The 18,516-nt window shown below is 33.1% G+C and overlaps 1 protein-coding gene across 1 annotated transcript in view; it reads left to right on the forward strand.

The window, feature by feature from the left end:
* LOC123695370 (heme peroxidase 2) overlaps positions 1-18,516 on the forward strand; it is a 40,784-nt gene that overhangs the window by 21,232 nt on the left and 1,036 nt on the right. Inside the window, exons 5-23 of the mRNA XM_045641196.1 lie at positions 2,193-2,262; positions 4,317-4,446; positions 6,580-6,772; positions 8,118-8,255; positions 8,669-8,898; positions 9,206-9,331; positions 10,298-10,450; positions 10,818-10,993; positions 11,523-11,658; positions 12,489-12,760; positions 13,234-13,407; positions 13,975-14,151; positions 14,474-14,677; positions 15,057-15,299; positions 15,633-15,817; positions 16,243-16,511; positions 16,840-16,989; positions 17,324-17,470; positions 18,179-18,335. Coding sequence (XP_045497152.1) covers positions 2,193-2,262; positions 4,317-4,446; positions 6,580-6,772; positions 8,118-8,255; positions 8,669-8,898; positions 9,206-9,331; positions 10,298-10,450; positions 10,818-10,993; positions 11,523-11,658; positions 12,489-12,760; positions 13,234-13,407; positions 13,975-14,151; positions 14,474-14,677; positions 15,057-15,299; positions 15,633-15,817; positions 16,243-16,511; positions 16,840-16,989; positions 17,324-17,470; positions 18,179-18,335 — 3,330 coding nt within the window. The remainder of the gene's footprint in view (positions 1-2,192; positions 2,263-4,316; positions 4,447-6,579; positions 6,773-8,117; positions 8,256-8,668; positions 8,899-9,205; positions 9,332-10,297; positions 10,451-10,817; positions 10,994-11,522; positions 11,659-12,488; positions 12,761-13,233; positions 13,408-13,974; positions 14,152-14,473; positions 14,678-15,056; positions 15,300-15,632; positions 15,818-16,242; positions 16,512-16,839; positions 16,990-17,323; positions 17,471-18,178; positions 18,336-18,516) is intronic.

The following is an 18,516-nucleotide window of genomic DNA, read 5'->3' on the forward strand; positions in this document are numbered from 1 at the left end:
GGTTCTCAAGATCATCAAAAAACCCGGGTTTACCCGGGTTTTTCGGAACCGGGTAAACCCGGGTGCATGCCCTAGGACGTGCACACCTTATAGTATCGACGCCTTTTTAACTTACAGGGCAAAAAGTTATTTATATATTATTCCAGGCCCTAACATATTGTTAATAGGTACCAAAATACCAAATTGGAACGGTAGAGACGCTACGTTATTTTCATTTCACCAAAAAAAAGCAGAGATTTACGAAATCCGCACATAAGTTTAAAGTAAAGAGATTTAGCGCAAAATAATTATACTTGCGTTACATACCTCTAATACTAAAAACGTCGAGTACATCAGATAGTCATGGGAACTATGTTTTCTCAAGAGTTATCTGCCATCGCAAGTGTTCGTAACCGTGTCGCGGATCACAGCTCATTAGCCGCAAGATATAATTAACCACTAACTGCTGTGGTTTGTCTTGAACTTGCAAAACTACGACTCAATGATCTTGATATCAAGGAAATAATTTGGCGTGTCATATATTAACTTATCTTAAGTTTATCTCGTTCTAAGACTCGTTTAAATTATTAAAATGTTTTTTTTTTGTTTCTATTGGTTAAAACAAATACTGCGGTCTGCGTGTATAAAAAATAATTATGCCAACACAAAGATCTATAAACATGGTGGTCCCCTTAACCATTCCGATCACTGATATAGTAGTTGTATAGATATTATAATAGTGGAAATACATTTTGGAGAGGGAGCTCAAAAATCCACATTAAGTACATATTATACCACTCTCACCGACTGCGGATTGATTATAAATATAATTTATTGGTCATAAAATATTCTTCATATTCATTGAAACTTACAAAAATACACCGTAAATGCGCATTAACATACAATTATACAGTAATTAATTACACACCGGATCGTTAAAGATGTTTGTCACAAAAGACGTCTCAAGTTCGTGATAGTTCGCAGGTCATGTTAAGTAAGCTTACCTCGAACGTGTATCGAGTGAAAGTTATGACATAACATGCAGTTCCCCGTGTTATGTTACAAACTGGTATCATATATTAATGTTAAGGTAAAGGGACTTATTCCTAATGACTATAGAATTACGCTGTATTCATTGTCTGTCTGCCCATTGTGTAGTCTAAATGTCAATGACGTTGGCTTGATTGTTGGTATTATCTTAATATTACGCATCGAACTGCACGGCTATGTGGAATATAATAAATAATAATATACAATTTATAATAGATGATAGTGAATAAAACTTAATTTAAGATTGCGTCTTTGTGTCGTCCAATGCTCTACTTTTTGCGTACCTATCTACCTATCGGTTCTCTTTCTCAGTCAGATAGTTTTTTTTTTTTTTATTACAAATGTATAATTCAAAGCTTTGAGAAGGATCAATGAAAGAATATCATATTAAATGATGGAATAAAGCATAGCGTTAAGTATGACTGAATCGTGTACTTCCTCGCTATCAAAGACTAGATTTTTGACATTGATTGTTTTGCCCTTTAGTGTTGTAGTTTTTTACCTGTGTTTTTTACTTTTTAAACCAGACAGATTTACATAGTTAATCTTTGTCTATATTTAGTCAAACATAAAATTAATTGGCTTAACACTATCCGGTTCGTAATTAAAATTTTAACATTCTCACTGCACTTCTTATTGATTAAGTTTATTATCTACGAAGTATTGCTCTACATTCTACATAATTCCTACTCGAACGAAGATGGATTTATATTTATGATGTTTGTTTATCAACATTGTTACTACAGCCTCATTTTTTCTTAATTAAGCAAATAGCATCCCCTTAAGATACCTAAGCCATTAATCTTTGAATATGATTAATAAAATAAACTATAGAAGTATCCCACTTATAAATTCTAAATCAATATAAGATTTATTTAGGCATAAGTCACGTATATTAATCTTAAGTGAAAGTCGACAAGTTTCATCCATTGTTTGATTGTTACGTTATCAGGATGTATATTTTTTGGTTTATCGGAGTCTTTAATTGACTCATTGTACAAGAATCACTTGAGAAATTATCTTTTTTTTTATTATAAAAAAATTACAACATCTTAGCATCGTAGTGACAAATGGAACTAATGTTAATGAATGTGGATTTTTTTAATATTAAAGGAATTTATAATGGATCAACGAAGATATTTAATTGATTATTCTTTCTGCAGAAATGTGAAGGACCAGCCTGTGCATACATTCGGTCGGCACCAACAAGGAATTTGGACTCGTGCAAATTTGGTTAGTGCTAATATTCATTTACTTAGACATCTAGCAGTATGCATACTTGAGTTAAATAATTCTTATGTTAATAACAAACGTTTATTGCTTTATAATGTTTGCAAATAATTTTTTTCGATAATTTTATTCTATACAAAAAATTAGAAGCCGGTTGGTTCATGCTTGAAGAACTAAATAAGTTTGCATCAAATGAGCATTAATCTTGATACTATAGCGCGTTGCAACCATAATGTCCCACCGTACCCGTCCCACCCCACACCCCCCCACCCACGGGTTATTGTAAATTTGCCACAAAGTTAATTCGTCACGTTTTTAAAACTCCATACATTGAAAGTAAATTCGTCACATGCCTTAAAAAGTATGTGTAAGTTCGTCACAGGTATATTCGGGTTATTGTAAATTTGCCACAAGTAGTAAAGTACCGCCAGCAAGCAAGGCAAGTGAATTATACCTTTCAGCCTGCGATGAAACCAGCAATATAATGATTTACATTTTAATATTACAGTCATCATTCACATAAGGTAAATTCATCAATAACATAAGGTAAATTCATTATTGAGTCAAATTGATTTGCGCTTTTTAAAAGTTTGAAATGATTTTTTATGTATTAGAATTTTTATTTTTATGGAAAACGAAAGTTGACTTATAAAAATAATTAATGTGATTTTAACTGTGATTTATTAAGTGTCATGATCATGAAACGCGCTAGTCTATTTGAGTTTTGATTTTTATTTGCTTTGTGTTTTTCTAATATTATAGGATATGATTTAAGTAAAGTAAGAGCAATATCTTTACTTGTTAAAATAAAAGAATAATATTTTATCCTTATTTTTAGGATCCTTATCCTTAGGATTGTTATAAATTTTGTAGAGCCGCTTTTAGTTCATTGCATTTTAAAAATATTTATAGAGAGAACTGTGATTTTTACGATTACCTATGTAGAATAATATAGATGTTAAGTAATATTTTTTATAACTTTTGTATATTTTTAGAACATTCAGGGTGTAAGTGACAGTCTTTCGAAAACTTTTACCATGGACTCAGGTCATCTTTCTGAGCAACTTTCCCAAAACCATATTGCGGAAATGAAAAAAAAAATCGGCTACCCATACAAAATTTTCAAGTGAGATGCTAATTTTGTATGGGAGGTTGAAATTTTTTTTTTCATTTCCACAATATGCTTTCTTTGCGAAAGTTGCTCAGAATGATTCCATGGTTAAAGTTTTCGGGAGGCTGTCCCTTACACCCTGTATACAAAATAGGTGAAACATATTTTATACTTATTTTTATACGATTGTGATAAATATTATAGAGCCGCTCTCATTTCATTACATTTTAAAAATATTTATAGAGAGAACTGTGATTTTTACCATTACCTATGTAGAATAATGTAGATGTTAAGTAATACTCTTTATAACTGCTGTGAATTTTTAGAACATATACAAAATAGATGTTCCTTGGTTTTTAGCAAAATTTATCTTTGTTATGCTTTTCCTTATGTTTTTACAAAGTCCATCCAACCAAATCCAAAATCTAAAACTGATTAAGAAATAAACATTTTAAATTAATTTATTGTTTAATTTTTTTGCTATCTGTACTTAAATTATCGATGTGACGAATTTACAATACTTGATATTAAATCGTGACGAATTAACTTTAAAAAAATAAAAGTGTGGCAAATTTACACATACTTTTTTAGGTGACGAATTAACTTTGTGGCAAATTTACAATAACCCTGTCCCACACTGAAACACCTCACAGATTATACCTCTTTGTTTATACTCGAACGGTGAAGGAAAACATCGTGAGGAAACCGACATGTCGAAGAATTTAAAATTTCGACGACATGTGTCATCCGCCAACACACACTTGGCCAGCGTGGTGGATTATGGCCTGTACCCTCATAGGAGGCCTGTGTCCCAGTAGTGGGAACGTATATGGGCTGATGATGATGTTTATGCTCTTATATATAGAAAAATTGTAACTTTCATACTTTTTTTTAATTTCTAAATATCCCTTACCATCTACAACACTAATTTCTTACAAAATTTCAGAGCACAGAGAGCAGATGAACCTGGCCACATCAGTGCTCGACGGCTCCGCCCTATACGGAAGCTCTGAGAAGGAACTCCGCTCGCTGCGTCTGTACGACGCGGGCAAAATCGACCTTGCCTCGTGTCGAAAGTAAGCCTTCACATTCTCACGTTTTGTTCCATCTCACGGATGTTATTCCTAAATATAGTATCTCAATTATAATCACGGATGTAGTTTTTGGTACGCGATGTACGAGTCAAAACAGAGCTTAAAGTTCGAGCTAAAGTTTGTTTGGAATGCCAGAATAAAGTTATGTTCTATTAATTATTATTGAAGAAAAAGCTAAAAAGCTCTCTAAAAAAGCAGTGTTTTTTATTAACTTTTCCTTCAATAGAGCCATTTCAAAGTTTAGGCTTATTGCCTTTGTACGTGAATATTAGCACTTCTACCGTATTATTCTTCAGGCTATGATATTTGAAAATAATGATTGATATAAATTTATAAAGAATAGAAAAAATTCGATCACGAGGCGGGACTTGAACCCGCATCCTTCGCGCCATTCCGGGGCGGATGCCTAACCAACTCAGCCACTCGTGACCCGCCTGAGCAATCGAATTTATTCTATCCTTTCAGTTTTATGTGTCTTAAGGGACACACCGCGCGCCATCTATTGAGATGATTTAACAACCATCTCAACCAATATGAAGCACTTTTCAGTGAATACAATATTGTAACGATGGAACACGACCTTTTCTTGAATTTATATTTTTTGGTTTTTATGGCATTCAAATGCTTTATAAATATAAATTTATAAAGAATAGAAAAAATTCGATCACGAGGCGGGACTTGAACCCGCATCCTTCGCGCCATTCCGGGGCGGATGCCTAACCAACTCAGCCACTCGTGACCCGCCTGAGCAATCGAATTTATTCTATCCTTTCAGTTTTATGTGTCTTAAGGGACACACCGCGCGCCATCTATTGAGATGATTTAACAACCATCTCAACCAATATGAAGCACTTTTCAGTGAATACAATATTGTAACGATGGAACACGACCTTTTCTTGAATTTATATTTTTTGGTTTTTATGGCATTCAAATGCTTTATAAATATAAATTTATAAAGAATAGAAAAAATTCGATCACGAGGCGGGACTTGAACCCGCATCCTTCGCGCCATTCCGGGGCGGATGCCTAACCAACTCAGCCACTCGTGACCCGCCTGAGCAATCGAATTTATTCTATCCTTTCAGTTTTATGTGTCTTAAGGGACACACCGCGCGCCATCTATTGAGATGATTTAACAACCATCTCAACCAATATGAAGCACTTTTCAGTGAATACAATATTGTAACGATGGAACACGACCTTTTCTTGAATTTATATTTTTTGGTTTTTATGGCATTCAAATGCTTTATAAATATAAATTTATAAAGAATAGAAAAAATTCGATCACGAGGCGGGACTTGAACCCGCATCCTTCGCGCCATTCCGGGGCGGATGCCCCGGCAATGGCTTGCAATTTTTTCTATTCTTTATAAATTTATATTTATAAAGCATTTGAATGCCATAAAAACCAAAAAATATAATGATTGATGTCATACAAATGAATACAATGACCATACGACTTTAATTTCAATAATCTTGGAATTCTAGTCCATTCTATTTCGTCACACGAATGTATTGTATGCAAACAAAGCCTATTGAGCCTTGCAATGATTGCATTCAATCTCGGAGATAACTATCCGTGCCATAGATCACAATTTTAATTTCAAACACATGACTATAATTGAATTAATTACACCTACATAATGTAACTTTAATTTTTATTTGTGTGAAATTCTGTCTTCATGAAACTTTTTGTGTTTTAAAGTTTTCATTGTACGAAATTCAATATCATAGTTTATTTGTAAGTAAACGAACACAATATACATATTATTAAAAAATCAAATACAAGATATTACGAAATACGACGGTTACGTGAAAGTTGCCTCACACGATTGATTACTTCTTAGTATTAACATTATTTCTGACTAAATTAGACATAGCAGACATAATAGGTTTTTCGGGGTAGACATATGCAGTAATAAGACGTTAACTTTTGCAATTCTTCTAGATTACATTTCAAGCCTTTTTGTTCTTTCTATTTTTCTCATTTAACCTAGAAATTTTGTTCTGTCTACTATTATTTATTATGTTTTTCTTCTTTATCATATACACAAACTAATCAATTATCATGGCTTTCCGTAGTTTTCCATTCCTACATCATACTCATTTTTTTAGATGCAACGACGGGTCACCAACCGCACCTTTATACAAAGCGCTGCTATCAGAACACAACCGTATCGCTGGAGAACTATATTCATTGAACCCTTTCTGGGAAGACAATGCGTTGTTCTTGGAGAGCAGACGAGCCCTTGCTGCTGTCATACAACACATCACGTATAATGAATTCCTGCCCGTTTTATTGGGAGAGGTAAGAACCACTATGTGACTATAAGGTACTATCTTAATATATATAAATCTCGTGTCACAATGTTTGTCCTCAATGGACTCCTAAACCACTTAACCGATTATAATAAAATTCGCACACCATGTGCAGTTCGATCCAGCTTGAGAGATAGGATAGTTTAAATCTCAAATCGTTTTAGAGAAAGCGGGCGAAGCAGCGGGCGGTAAGCTAGTGTATTATATATTCTGTTCTATAAGTACTATAAGCGCTATATAAACGATTAGTGAAAACGGTACGGTTAGGTAAACTTTTAGTTTGGATGTAGAAAAGAAGGCCTACAATTACTATTAGAATTGATTATAAAAACGTTTACGAGAAGAAAGCTGCATTATTGCTGAGTGAGATTCTTTTTATCCCGGGTCAAACTGGGTGGAACGAAATTATAGGTTAGATTATTGTAATGATAGTTGAGCATACTTTGGCATTCATCTCTTGTTCTTCATCTTTAGGATTATAGTGTGGTGAAAGTAAAATTGCAGTAGGTTGTATTATCCCAGAATACGTGATCGAATTAGATCGAATATGATACATAACCTTTTCTTATTCTAAACATGTATTTAGATAATTAAAATGTAACTATTCTAAGATTTTTATAATTTGACGAATCTGAATAATATTATAATTTGACTAGCTATTTAAATTTTTAAACAATATCTTAGATTGTCTATCACTATAAAAAAATCAATAAATGCATTGCATAATGCTATGTAGAGCAATAAAAATATTGATATGTAGGTATCAAAAGATTATTAAATCATTATTTCGCAAACTGAAAATACAACTTTCATTTTAATTAATAATTTATTCAAACAAAATAGCTAGATTATTGTGTAATTAATGGCTTGCAATCAATGTCCATAAATTATTAGCTCAAAGTTCGAGGTAATAAAGATAAATATTAAATACAGTAGTTGATCAATTGACCGTAACGTATGTTTATTTGTAATGCAATATGTCGGAACTTATATCATATTATTATGATATAAATGATGCATTCAATAATTATATGTACTTACATTGTTTCTATGGCCATTCTTCTTTACACCTTATAAAATTTAGTAATTCGCTAAATGCTATGTCTGATTCCAAATATTTGCTATGTTTTTTTTGCTAATTTTATCGAACTTTTTGCAATATCAAGTTTTAAATTCATAAAACGCAACATCTGTAAAAACATTGAGTATTAAAAATCTAAGAAATAAATTAAATTTCTGTTTGTATGTTCCATACTTAATTGAAAAAAAAAATATAAAGAAGAAAATAGTGTCATCATCTAAATATTTTTCTATAATTGTTTTTTTTTTTTCAGGTTGGAATGGCTAAGGCTGAATTGAAACTGTCGTCTCTAGGATTTTGGCGCGGTTATTCGAGCGCCAACCGCGCTGGTACTTATGCAGAAATATTGTCTATTGCACCAATCTTTGATGCTATGATGAATGAAAAATTGGTAATTAAAACTTATTTTACTTTATTCTTAACATTTTAAAGTAATCACACAAAAGGTCAAAATTTCAACTCACAATAATTAATAAAATTTGATTTTTCCTCTAGGTATCTCAATTGATTTTTACATTTTTTGATTATATTTTCTAAATGCACCATCTATTTTTATTATATAAAACTTAATGGACTATTAACTAAAGTGAATCTGTATTTTATTTTATGCATGACACTGGTTTTATAAAAAAAAGCTACGTCTTTTCGCGCCACTATATTTTCAACTATTGTTTATTTTTATTAATATCATTGTATGTATCTTACTATGTTTATATTAGACTTACATTATATTTATTAAAAATTTAAAAGGGGATTTGTTTTATTAAATAATATTTTATTTATTAATAAAATAAATAATTACAGGTAAACACGACAATATCTCTAAAAGACCTAGCCCAGGCCAGCGCTCACAGCGTATCTCGTCTCACAGCCTCCGCCCAATGGGATCTCAATAGAAACCGTGATCATGGAATCCCATCTTACTTGAGAGCTTTGAGGATGTGTGAGCCAATGGTCACTGTAAAATCGTATGGAGACTTTGAAAAACTGGGCTTCAGCAGATCGCAGCAGGAAATGATGGCTGATATGTATAGGTGAGGATTTAATAATTCTTTATAGACTTTGTCTCGTATACTATACATTCATAAGTTTGAACAGACAATAACGAATTAAAACTACAGTTCACATATTAAATTCATTTTTTCATATTTTTCTGTCCGTCTTAAATTGTTTTACATATTACATAGCTACAATACAATATTGTTTAAGTTTTGACTAGATTTCCAGACTGTGTTTTATTCTAATTATCTCCATCTCTACTTCTCTTTGTAACTCACTCTACTCTACTATTAATTTTTCTTATTTAACTTATACTCACTAAAAACCTACCTTTCCTTTCAGAAATGCTGAAGATGTCGAATTATTAGTGGGTGGTGCTATGGAGAAACCCGCGACTGGAGCCGTCATTGGGTCTACTTTAGCGTGCGTGCTGGCTCTGCAGTTCGCTAACTTGAAGAAGAGTGATAGGTGAGATGTTATAAATTAATGTATTGTAAAATTTGCATATTAGGCTTATGTATTCAAAGCAACAAGAATTATAACTTAGTTGAAAAATACGCTTAAATAAGATAAGCTCATGAAGTTATTGTACTACTGTCGTAAATCGATAAATGTACAAATTAAATCTGTGTAAAAGTGTCCAAGTGGGGCAAAATCGATTCTTAAGTGAGTGGGTTACATATCTACTAAAGTACAGGTGAAGCTAATATACCTTCACCGCGGTTTTTTTTTAATTTTTTATTTATTTATTTTATTTATTTATTTTTTACATACATAGATTCCTTACAGCTATTTGTATTACAAAATTTTTTTTAACTTTAACAAAACAATACGCCAATAAAAAGGAATACCAATAATAAGACAATTAATGTGACAGTAGTTTTACATTAATTATTACAATGATAAAGTGGAAAAAATTAATTTATACATATATGTTTTTGGACATGATATACAAAAAAGAGGAAAACGTACCTACCCATTATAGAATGTTTGGTATGGATGTGTGAATGTGTGTACTGTGTGTGTAGTGTATAATGGTGTAGTGTGGTGAGAATGTGTAAAAGTAAACTAAGAAAATATTGAATTGGTGATGTCTGTTACTGCTTTTTTAAAACTGTTACGGGAGAGATGAAATATGTCAACACTTGAAAATTTCTTATTGTAAATATCAGGTAGACGGAAGAGTGTAGAATTTTGCAGGTGTTTGGTTGAAGCGAGGGGAACCTTTAATAGTTGGCAATGCCTTGTTCGTAATGACGGTGTTTGTAGTGATATATTACCGAGAATATTTGGACAGTCCAGTCTATTACGCATTATGTCGTAAAGCAGCATCATGTCAATAATATCTCTCCGTTTTTCGAGTGTATTGATCCTTTGGAGAAATAAATATAAAACATACAAACTGCAGTTCTTAAATCTATTTTTTTTTTTCAGATTCTGGTACGAAAACGACATTCCACCGTCGTCTTTCTCGCCGGAACAGTTAGGAGCTATCAGGAAGGTCTCTTTGGCGGGATTACTCTGTGCCAACGATGAACTGCTCAAAGGCATACAACCTAAGGCATTTGTCAAGGAAGATCCTTACTTGTGAGTTGTTATTTCTAAAATATTGTTTAAAAAAATATCGACTTCTATGTGCTTTTTATAATTATGATGCACTGTAGAAGCAGCATTATATGCTTCTATTGTGCATTTATCAGTTATTATTTTATTTTATTTTTTCACTTTTTACTGGAAAAATATGCGTTCTGTGTTCGTATTATAGTGCAACCTAACTATAAAAAAAGTTCTTAATAATTGAAATGAAGACAGAAACATTTTTCAACAATTTAAATACATTTCTCCTAAAACTATTATAGTTATATTTTTGTTCTATTGTTATTACTCTAACCATCTCATTTTTTTTTCATTATTTACGATTTTTTTTTACATTTTTTCTCTTTTTTTTACCCAGAAACGCAGGCCAGCACTGTTCCCAGCACAACCAGCTAGAATTATCCGCGTGGAAGGACGACAGCGGTGCGAGAGCTGCAGAACGACTGTCACAGGATATGTTGTCAGCGGCGCTGGAAAAGGCTAAGCAAGAGATGGCTGATAGGAAGAAGCTGGAGTACATGCTTTGGGAGTCGCGTGAGTGGATTGTTCTGGAAATATAAGTTTGAGAATAGGAAAAAACACAAAATTATATAGTATAAAACATAAGAGAGTGAAAGAGAAATAATGATCAGAAGTTAGTCTCGCATAAGACGTGCGCCGTTGCACACGGTAACTAGGCCTTATAAAAAATTAATAAATAACAAATACAGTTCATTAAAAGTTTTTGTGTGGGCTTTTATTTCACCAAAACCAGCGCCTGTTCACATATATTGCGAAAAAAAAAGATTTTTTTTTAAATACATAAAGTGCAGACTTTACATAGGCTTATCTGTCTTTTACAATATAATTTATAGCCTTTTCGAGTTTTCTTATTTGTTACAAAAACTAAGTAGGTAACAAAAAAAATTCTCGCTATTCTAAATTAATCTTATATTTTTATTTTCTATGAATGAAGGAAAAAAACGAGACATAGTTTGTCACTTCTGATCTTAAAACTCTACAAAGGTCACTACAATTTTACGGATGGTGATGTTTTAAAAATATTAATTATATTTTATTTCAGAGGGTGGAGCTGACCCTAAGTCGCCTGTGGGAACAGCCGCGTCTTTCTCTAAAGCCAACAAATATGCATTGAAACTTGCCAATACTTCGCTCTTCTTTGAGTTCGCTACCAACGAACTACTTAATTCTATTAATGGGTGAGTAAAATAAATAAATCTTTATTTTTATTTTATTTATCTGATACTTAAATTTATAGGAAGAAAATATTTGCACACCCAAATAGTGGGTAGAATGTATTAGCGCCTTAATATTGTAATAACACCTTTTTTGTAACTACATTCTTGTAAATAAATGAAATTTGAATTTGAAGAGCTAATTAAACTTAAATATGAGATATACGCATAGTGGTTTATTAATATCTAAGAATATGACGTATGTAAATTATGTTATAAACTCGTTTTAATAAATCACTTTATTATACAATATAGTACTTGCAAATTACACTATATCCTGTTAATATTGTTTTATTTTATAATTGATAGTAATGAATAACTATAAAGGTGCACATGTAGAGTTATTAAATAACCCTCAAAGTTAATGTTAGCTTTATATTGCCATAGATTTTGCTCGCTTATAGTATTTTATTTGAAACTTTACGTATTTCGTCATAACGATATTATATAACATATTGATTAAAGGCTCAATATAAAAAAATGTGTGCGTGTACTAGTGTACACACGTAAGAAGTTCTCTATGAGAAACTTCTCTATGACCTTATTTTTCAAAAAATAATTTACTATATGCAACTACAGAAATACGTCGAATCAGGCGTGGTAGGGATAAGAAAAAGATAACGCGTAACGAAAAAATGTTTCACTTAATTTTTTTCCAACCCCGATAAAGAAGTTTCACTTCAATAACAAAAAAGTCATGGTCTCGCATAGTAAATTTATTTATTTTCAAATAATATACAACATATAAAGAAAACAATTTCAAATAATGCAATCATAAATCAATTCTGTTTCAGCCGCCGTCGCAAGCGTCAAATCTTCGACGACTCCATAGGTTTCGGGTCATCCAACGAATTCGTAGACTCCCTACAATCAGTAGATGTCAGTAGTCTTCTCAACCAAGATCAATTGGGACCTGTAATAGAACCTCAATGTGATGATGCTGGCTCCTGTGATGCTAATAGTCCATTCCGAACATATACGGGTTACTGTAATAACTTACGGAACCCCAATTTGGGCAAAAGTTTGACTACATTCGCGAGGTTGCTGCCGCCCGTGTATGAAGATGGTAAGTTTTTTCACGATTTGATTTCTAATACAGACTTTGGGCATATATGTAGAGTCGATAATGTTCATCTTTCTAATATATATAAATCTCGTGTCACAATGTTTGTCCTTAATGGACTCCTAAACAACTTTAAACCGATTATTATAAAATTCGCACACCATGTGCAGTTCGATCCAACTTGAGAGATAGGATAGTTTAAAGCACAAAGCGGGCGAAGCCGTGGGCGGAAAGCTAGTAGTTTATTATTTTTTAATACACTATGAACCTCAGTAACAAAATTCTTTAAAAACTACAAAGTATAACATGTCTTTAATTATTTTTTAACAAATAAATGTTCTTTACAAAATTGTTCCTTCTTTCTGATAAATAGTTTCCACGTATTTGTTTAAAATTGCTATGCGATCAAAATATTTATTTAATGTACTTTTATCGAAAATTGTCTTTATTTAAAATGAATTTTGTTATTTTCCCAGGTGTCAGTCGTCCCAGAATCAACGCTGTAACGGGAACACCATTACCTTCACCTCGTATTGTATCAACTGTGATCCATCCTGATATCTCCAACTTGCACACAAGATACACGCTCATGGTGATGCAGTTTGCTCAGTTCCTTGACCACGAACTTACTATGACTCCCATTCACAAAGGTAACTTTATAGAAACTTACTTTGTAAATCAAGAATAAAAGTCACAAAACTTAGGGTGCTTTTCCACAAATAATATGCGATATTTACGTAGCGGGGAATGAGTTTGTAAATAACCAAAAGTATCGCTTCAAACTTCAAATTAAATAAAGCTACACATCCTCGCACATTATTAGTGGAAAAGCATCCTTAATGAACACATTATTATCTATAAATAATAATGCGAGATCCTCAGGAACAAAGTCTCTGCTAATTTAACTAAGCTCTATCAAATGTTTAAGTTCTTTAGAAATATTCAAATGCTAAATAATCTAAGTCTCTGTATTGGACACTGACCAACAGAACTTAAACTTCATTTCTATGTATCATAGAACGAACGTCGGGAACGACGGAAAGTCCCCAAATAAAACAATCAGAAATTTTTTTCCCAAAAAATCTGTATAAAAAATAATTGCCCTATCTTTTTTATTTCCTTATTTAAGTCACCCTAAACAATCGCTTAAAGAATAACTGCCCTATCTTTTTTATTTCCTCATATAATTCACCCTAAGCCATACCCTTATTTTCCAGGTTTCCACGAATCAATCCCAGACTGTCGTTCCTGCGACTCGCCCCGTACAGTACACCCGGAATGCAACCCCTTCCCAGTGCCACGGGGTGACCATTACTACCCTGAAGTTAATATCACCTCGGGGGAGAGACTTTGCTTCCCCTTCATGAGGAGTTTACCTGGACAGCAACAACTTGGTAAGAATTTAGTGAGAAATTATATTCAAACTTCTATTGTATTTCTTGATATTACTAAAATGTTGTACAATAATAAAAAGAACGTTTGTGTGTCAAGCACATGTGTCAGAAGTGAAACTTCTTTGGCAAGATTCAAAGAAACCAAAATCGTCACCTTACTCCATGATGTTCATCACATTGCCAATACGTGACCTTGAAATTTTACTCTCAGCGCGCCTAAATAAGTTTCACGTCAAAAAATTGCTGAGTATTGCCAAAACCACGTACAAATTACGTTCACTTTTATTTGCCCAGTGTATATAATTTTGTCATAATATTCTAGGACCCCGTGAACAAGTGAACCAAAACACAGCGTTTATAGACGCATCAGTGGTATACGGAGAGAACCCTTGCATTGTACGCAAGTTACGGGGTTTCAATGGCCGCCTCAACGCAACGGCTAGCCCGTTAAATGGCAAGGACTTATTACCGAGAACTGACAACCATCCCGAGTGTAAAGCGGCTAGTGGCTTCTGTTTCATTGCTGGTGAGTTTGTGAAATATGAAATAATTTGTTATTGTAACGTGGCATTTGGACAGTAAAAAAATATTTTATAAAATTCGCGTATGGAAAAAAATATAGAGCTTTTTTTTAAATTTTTATCCAAAAAATATATCATTTTTTAGGCAATTACTAAGTTGTTTCAATCCATGACCTAATTGTGTTATGTATCATTGAATAAAATTTTTTAACAACATAAAATAATATAAAAAATTGCGTCCTAGTAGATTAGAAAAGCAAATCAACATCAAACAGAACGTTTGGGACGTTATTTTATACTTCTGTATATTTCAATTATCTAATATCTTCCACAGAATAATTTCCAAGCTTGAGCTCTTTTTCTAATATATTTATATATTTCTAGGTGACGGTCGAGCATCCGAACAGCCCGGTCTCACAGCGCTCCATACAATATTCCTCCGGGAACACAACCGTATAGTCGAAGGTCTCAGAGGAGTCAACCCTCATTGGGACGCAGATCTCTTGTTCGAACATACCCGTAGGATATTGGCTGCGGAATTCACACATATTATTTATAATGAGTTCTTGCCGAGATTGCTGTCTTGGAACGCCGTGAACTTGTATGGATTGAAACTGTTGCCATCTGGTGAGTGAATTGATAACTAAATAATCTCTATTAAATACTTTTCTTTACATATTTTAATATAACTAAATATGGAAGTAATTTAATTGATCTTTTACTATCCATTTTTATTAGGTAACATCTGAATGATGTTTATCTTTAAATTAGTGAAAATATACACTTGTTGTAGAAAAATTTATATTGTTTGTACACGATGATGATGATGATGATGAAAATTCGGCAATAACAGAATGAGAAAGCAAAAGAATGCAAAAATCCATTAAAATTTTTGATTAAAAACTGTACGAAATACGACAGACTTGTAGCAAATAAACTCTAATTCATATATTATTTCAGGCTACTACAAGGAATACTCGCCAACCTGCAACCCATCCATAGTGACAGAGTTCGCAGCAGCTTCCTTCAGATTCGGTCACTCGTTGCTCCGACCGCACCTTCCCAGATTATCTCCCACTTACCAACCCGTGGACCCGCCCATTCTACTACGTGACGGTTTCTTCAGGACTGATATGTTTATGAACGTAAGTTTATTTAATAATTTTACATATCATTTCTTATTTGTCAAAGTTGTACAGTCAGTTTATTGGCTAATTGAGACTATTAAAAACTTTTTGACTGCGATTATGGAGATTCAAATAACCGCTGTTCGGAAAAGGAAAAAAAAAATCTGAAATATTCAGAAGTTTATTAATCATTTATTTTCCAATGTTTTTTTCTACAAAAAATTGACAATTCTGAGTAGAAAATATACGTTTAATACTAACTTAAGAAAATACTTATTTAATTCTAATCCTAATATATGAATCAAGAATTTGCAAATATCAAATTTTCACAAATTATACCCAAAGTCGTACGTTTATCGCATCTTACTTCCAAAATTTAGTTACCACTACCAACCATAAAATAACCTTTCCTTTACGTATTTTTATTTGTTTTATTACCCCAGCATCCACCAATGGTAGACGAGTTGATCCGTGGTCTAGTCTCAACACCAATGGAAACGCTCGACCAGTTCATCACAGGAGAAGTCACAAATCACTTATTCGAAGACAGGAAAATTCCCTTCTCTGGTATCGATTTAGTTGCTCTGAATATCCAAAGAGCTAGAGACCATGGAATACCAAGTTATAACAACTATAGAGCATTATGTAACTTGAAGAGAGCTACTACGTTTGAAGATTTGTCCAGAGAGATACCGGATGAAGTTATTGCCAGGTAAATAGAATGATGGCTTTCTCATTACATGAAAGTGAAAAGTGTTTCATGTTGGTTTATGGGTAGATGGTTTAATTAATATCCCAATAGGATGACCATCGGCACATTTTCCCTTAGCCAAGAAGAAATTTGATTGCTTAGGACACAGACTAATAATAATATACTACGTATACAACTTAGGATCAAGGATCATGGTCTGTGGCGCGGCCACGTTCGATACTCGTCTCATGATCGATTTTTTTTTCTATTATTTCTTTTCAAACCTCTCAATATAATATTATTATGACGCCAAGATTTTCATTTTCTTGATAATATGTTTTTATCATAGGTTCAAACGCATATACCCTACCGTGGACGACATCGACCTATTCCCTGGTGGTATGAGTGAGCGGCCACTACAGGGCGGGCTCGTGGGACCCACCTTCGCCTGTATTATCGCTATACAGTTCAGGCAGTTGAGGAAGTGCGATAGATTCTGGTAAGTTGTTGGTAAATTATGGGAAAATATTCCCCGTATATTGAACCTTTAGGGTAAATACACACAAATTGAAAAAATATATTTTGCGTCATTATTAAATTCCGACCGCAGATGTGCGAACGATTCAGAAAGCTTGAGAATTATTACTTGAAAGATAAAAGATTACCAGTAAATTGAAAAATTTTAGTTGGGAAAACACGCATGAAGAATATTTTAGAAAAAGACGATTGTGTAAAAATTCCATATGGATTCCATTTTTCATATGGATTTCCTACAGTCAGTGTGAAAAATGTTAATTAAATTTTCCTATTTAAAATGTTATCTATTCTTATAGGTTCGAAAACGACAATCCAGCGGCTCGATTCACTGAACAACAATTGGCTGAGATCAAGAAGACAACGCTGTCCAAGATCCTTTGTGAAAACTTCGATATTCTGTCCGACATTCAACGGGCTGCCTTCGACTTACCTAGCAACTTCTTGTAAGTTATTTATAATTAAGTAGACGTACCTATTATTAAAAAAGTCCATGTGTATGAAACTATGAAAACATGTTTTAAGTAGAAGTCGTTAGTAGTAGCCTTGGTTACGTGAAAACGTTTTTACTGCAATATTTCAAAAAACATTTACGCACTTTAGTATACACAAAACACAACCGAACATTTACGCTCAAAAATTTGTTATACGCATTTTTAAGTACGGACGTTAACCTTAACAAAGTTACACAAAGGTTTCATCACTGCATAGTATAAAACAAAGTCCCTTTCTCTGTCCCTATGTCCCTTTGTATGCTTAAATATTTAAAACTACGCAACGGATATAAATTTATAAAGAATAGAAAAAAAAACGCAATAGAAAAAAATACGCAACGGATTTTGATGCGGTTTTTTATAATAGATAGAGTAATTCAAGAGGAAGGTTTTAGTATATAATTTATTAGGTTTTAGAAAAAGCAGGCGAAGCCGCGGGAGGTAAGCTAGTTATTTATATTTCAAAACAATAAAATTTTCATTCAACTATCGTGTACCTACTACTAGTCTTTAATAATATCACCATATCCAGCTATTCAATAATTAATTAACCCATTGAGCCCCAAGCGGCCCGATCGGTCCCAGACACAATAGAAAATCTCTCTTCCATTGTGTCTGTGGTTCCGGGGCCTGAGTTTTATTCTACTTCAAATATTTCAGAAACCCCCGCGTCTCCTGCGCATCATTACCCAAGCTGGATCTCTCAGCATGGCGCGAGAACTCAGCGCAAGGCTGTCTGATCGCGGGCCGAGCTGTACCTCTCGGGGATTCCGCCTTCCCGTCGCCCTGTACTTCGTGTATTTGTACCGCTGAAGGGGTATGTGCTTATGTTGTAGGGGATAAGGTTCAAAATAACTCTGTCTAGTCGGTAGTCCTTTTATTAAACTCAAACTCAAAACTCAAACTCAAACATTTATTTATTCAATTAGACTTCTTTTAGAAGCACTTGCGAATCGTTATTATATTATATATTTTAACATTTACCACTGATTCGGAAA

The sequence above is a fragment of the Colias croceus genome, chromosome 11, assembly GCF_905220415.1.
Source record: "Colias croceus chromosome 11, ilColCroc2.1".
Taxonomy (NCBI): domain Eukaryota; kingdom Metazoa; phylum Arthropoda; class Insecta; order Lepidoptera; family Pieridae; genus Colias; species Colias croceus.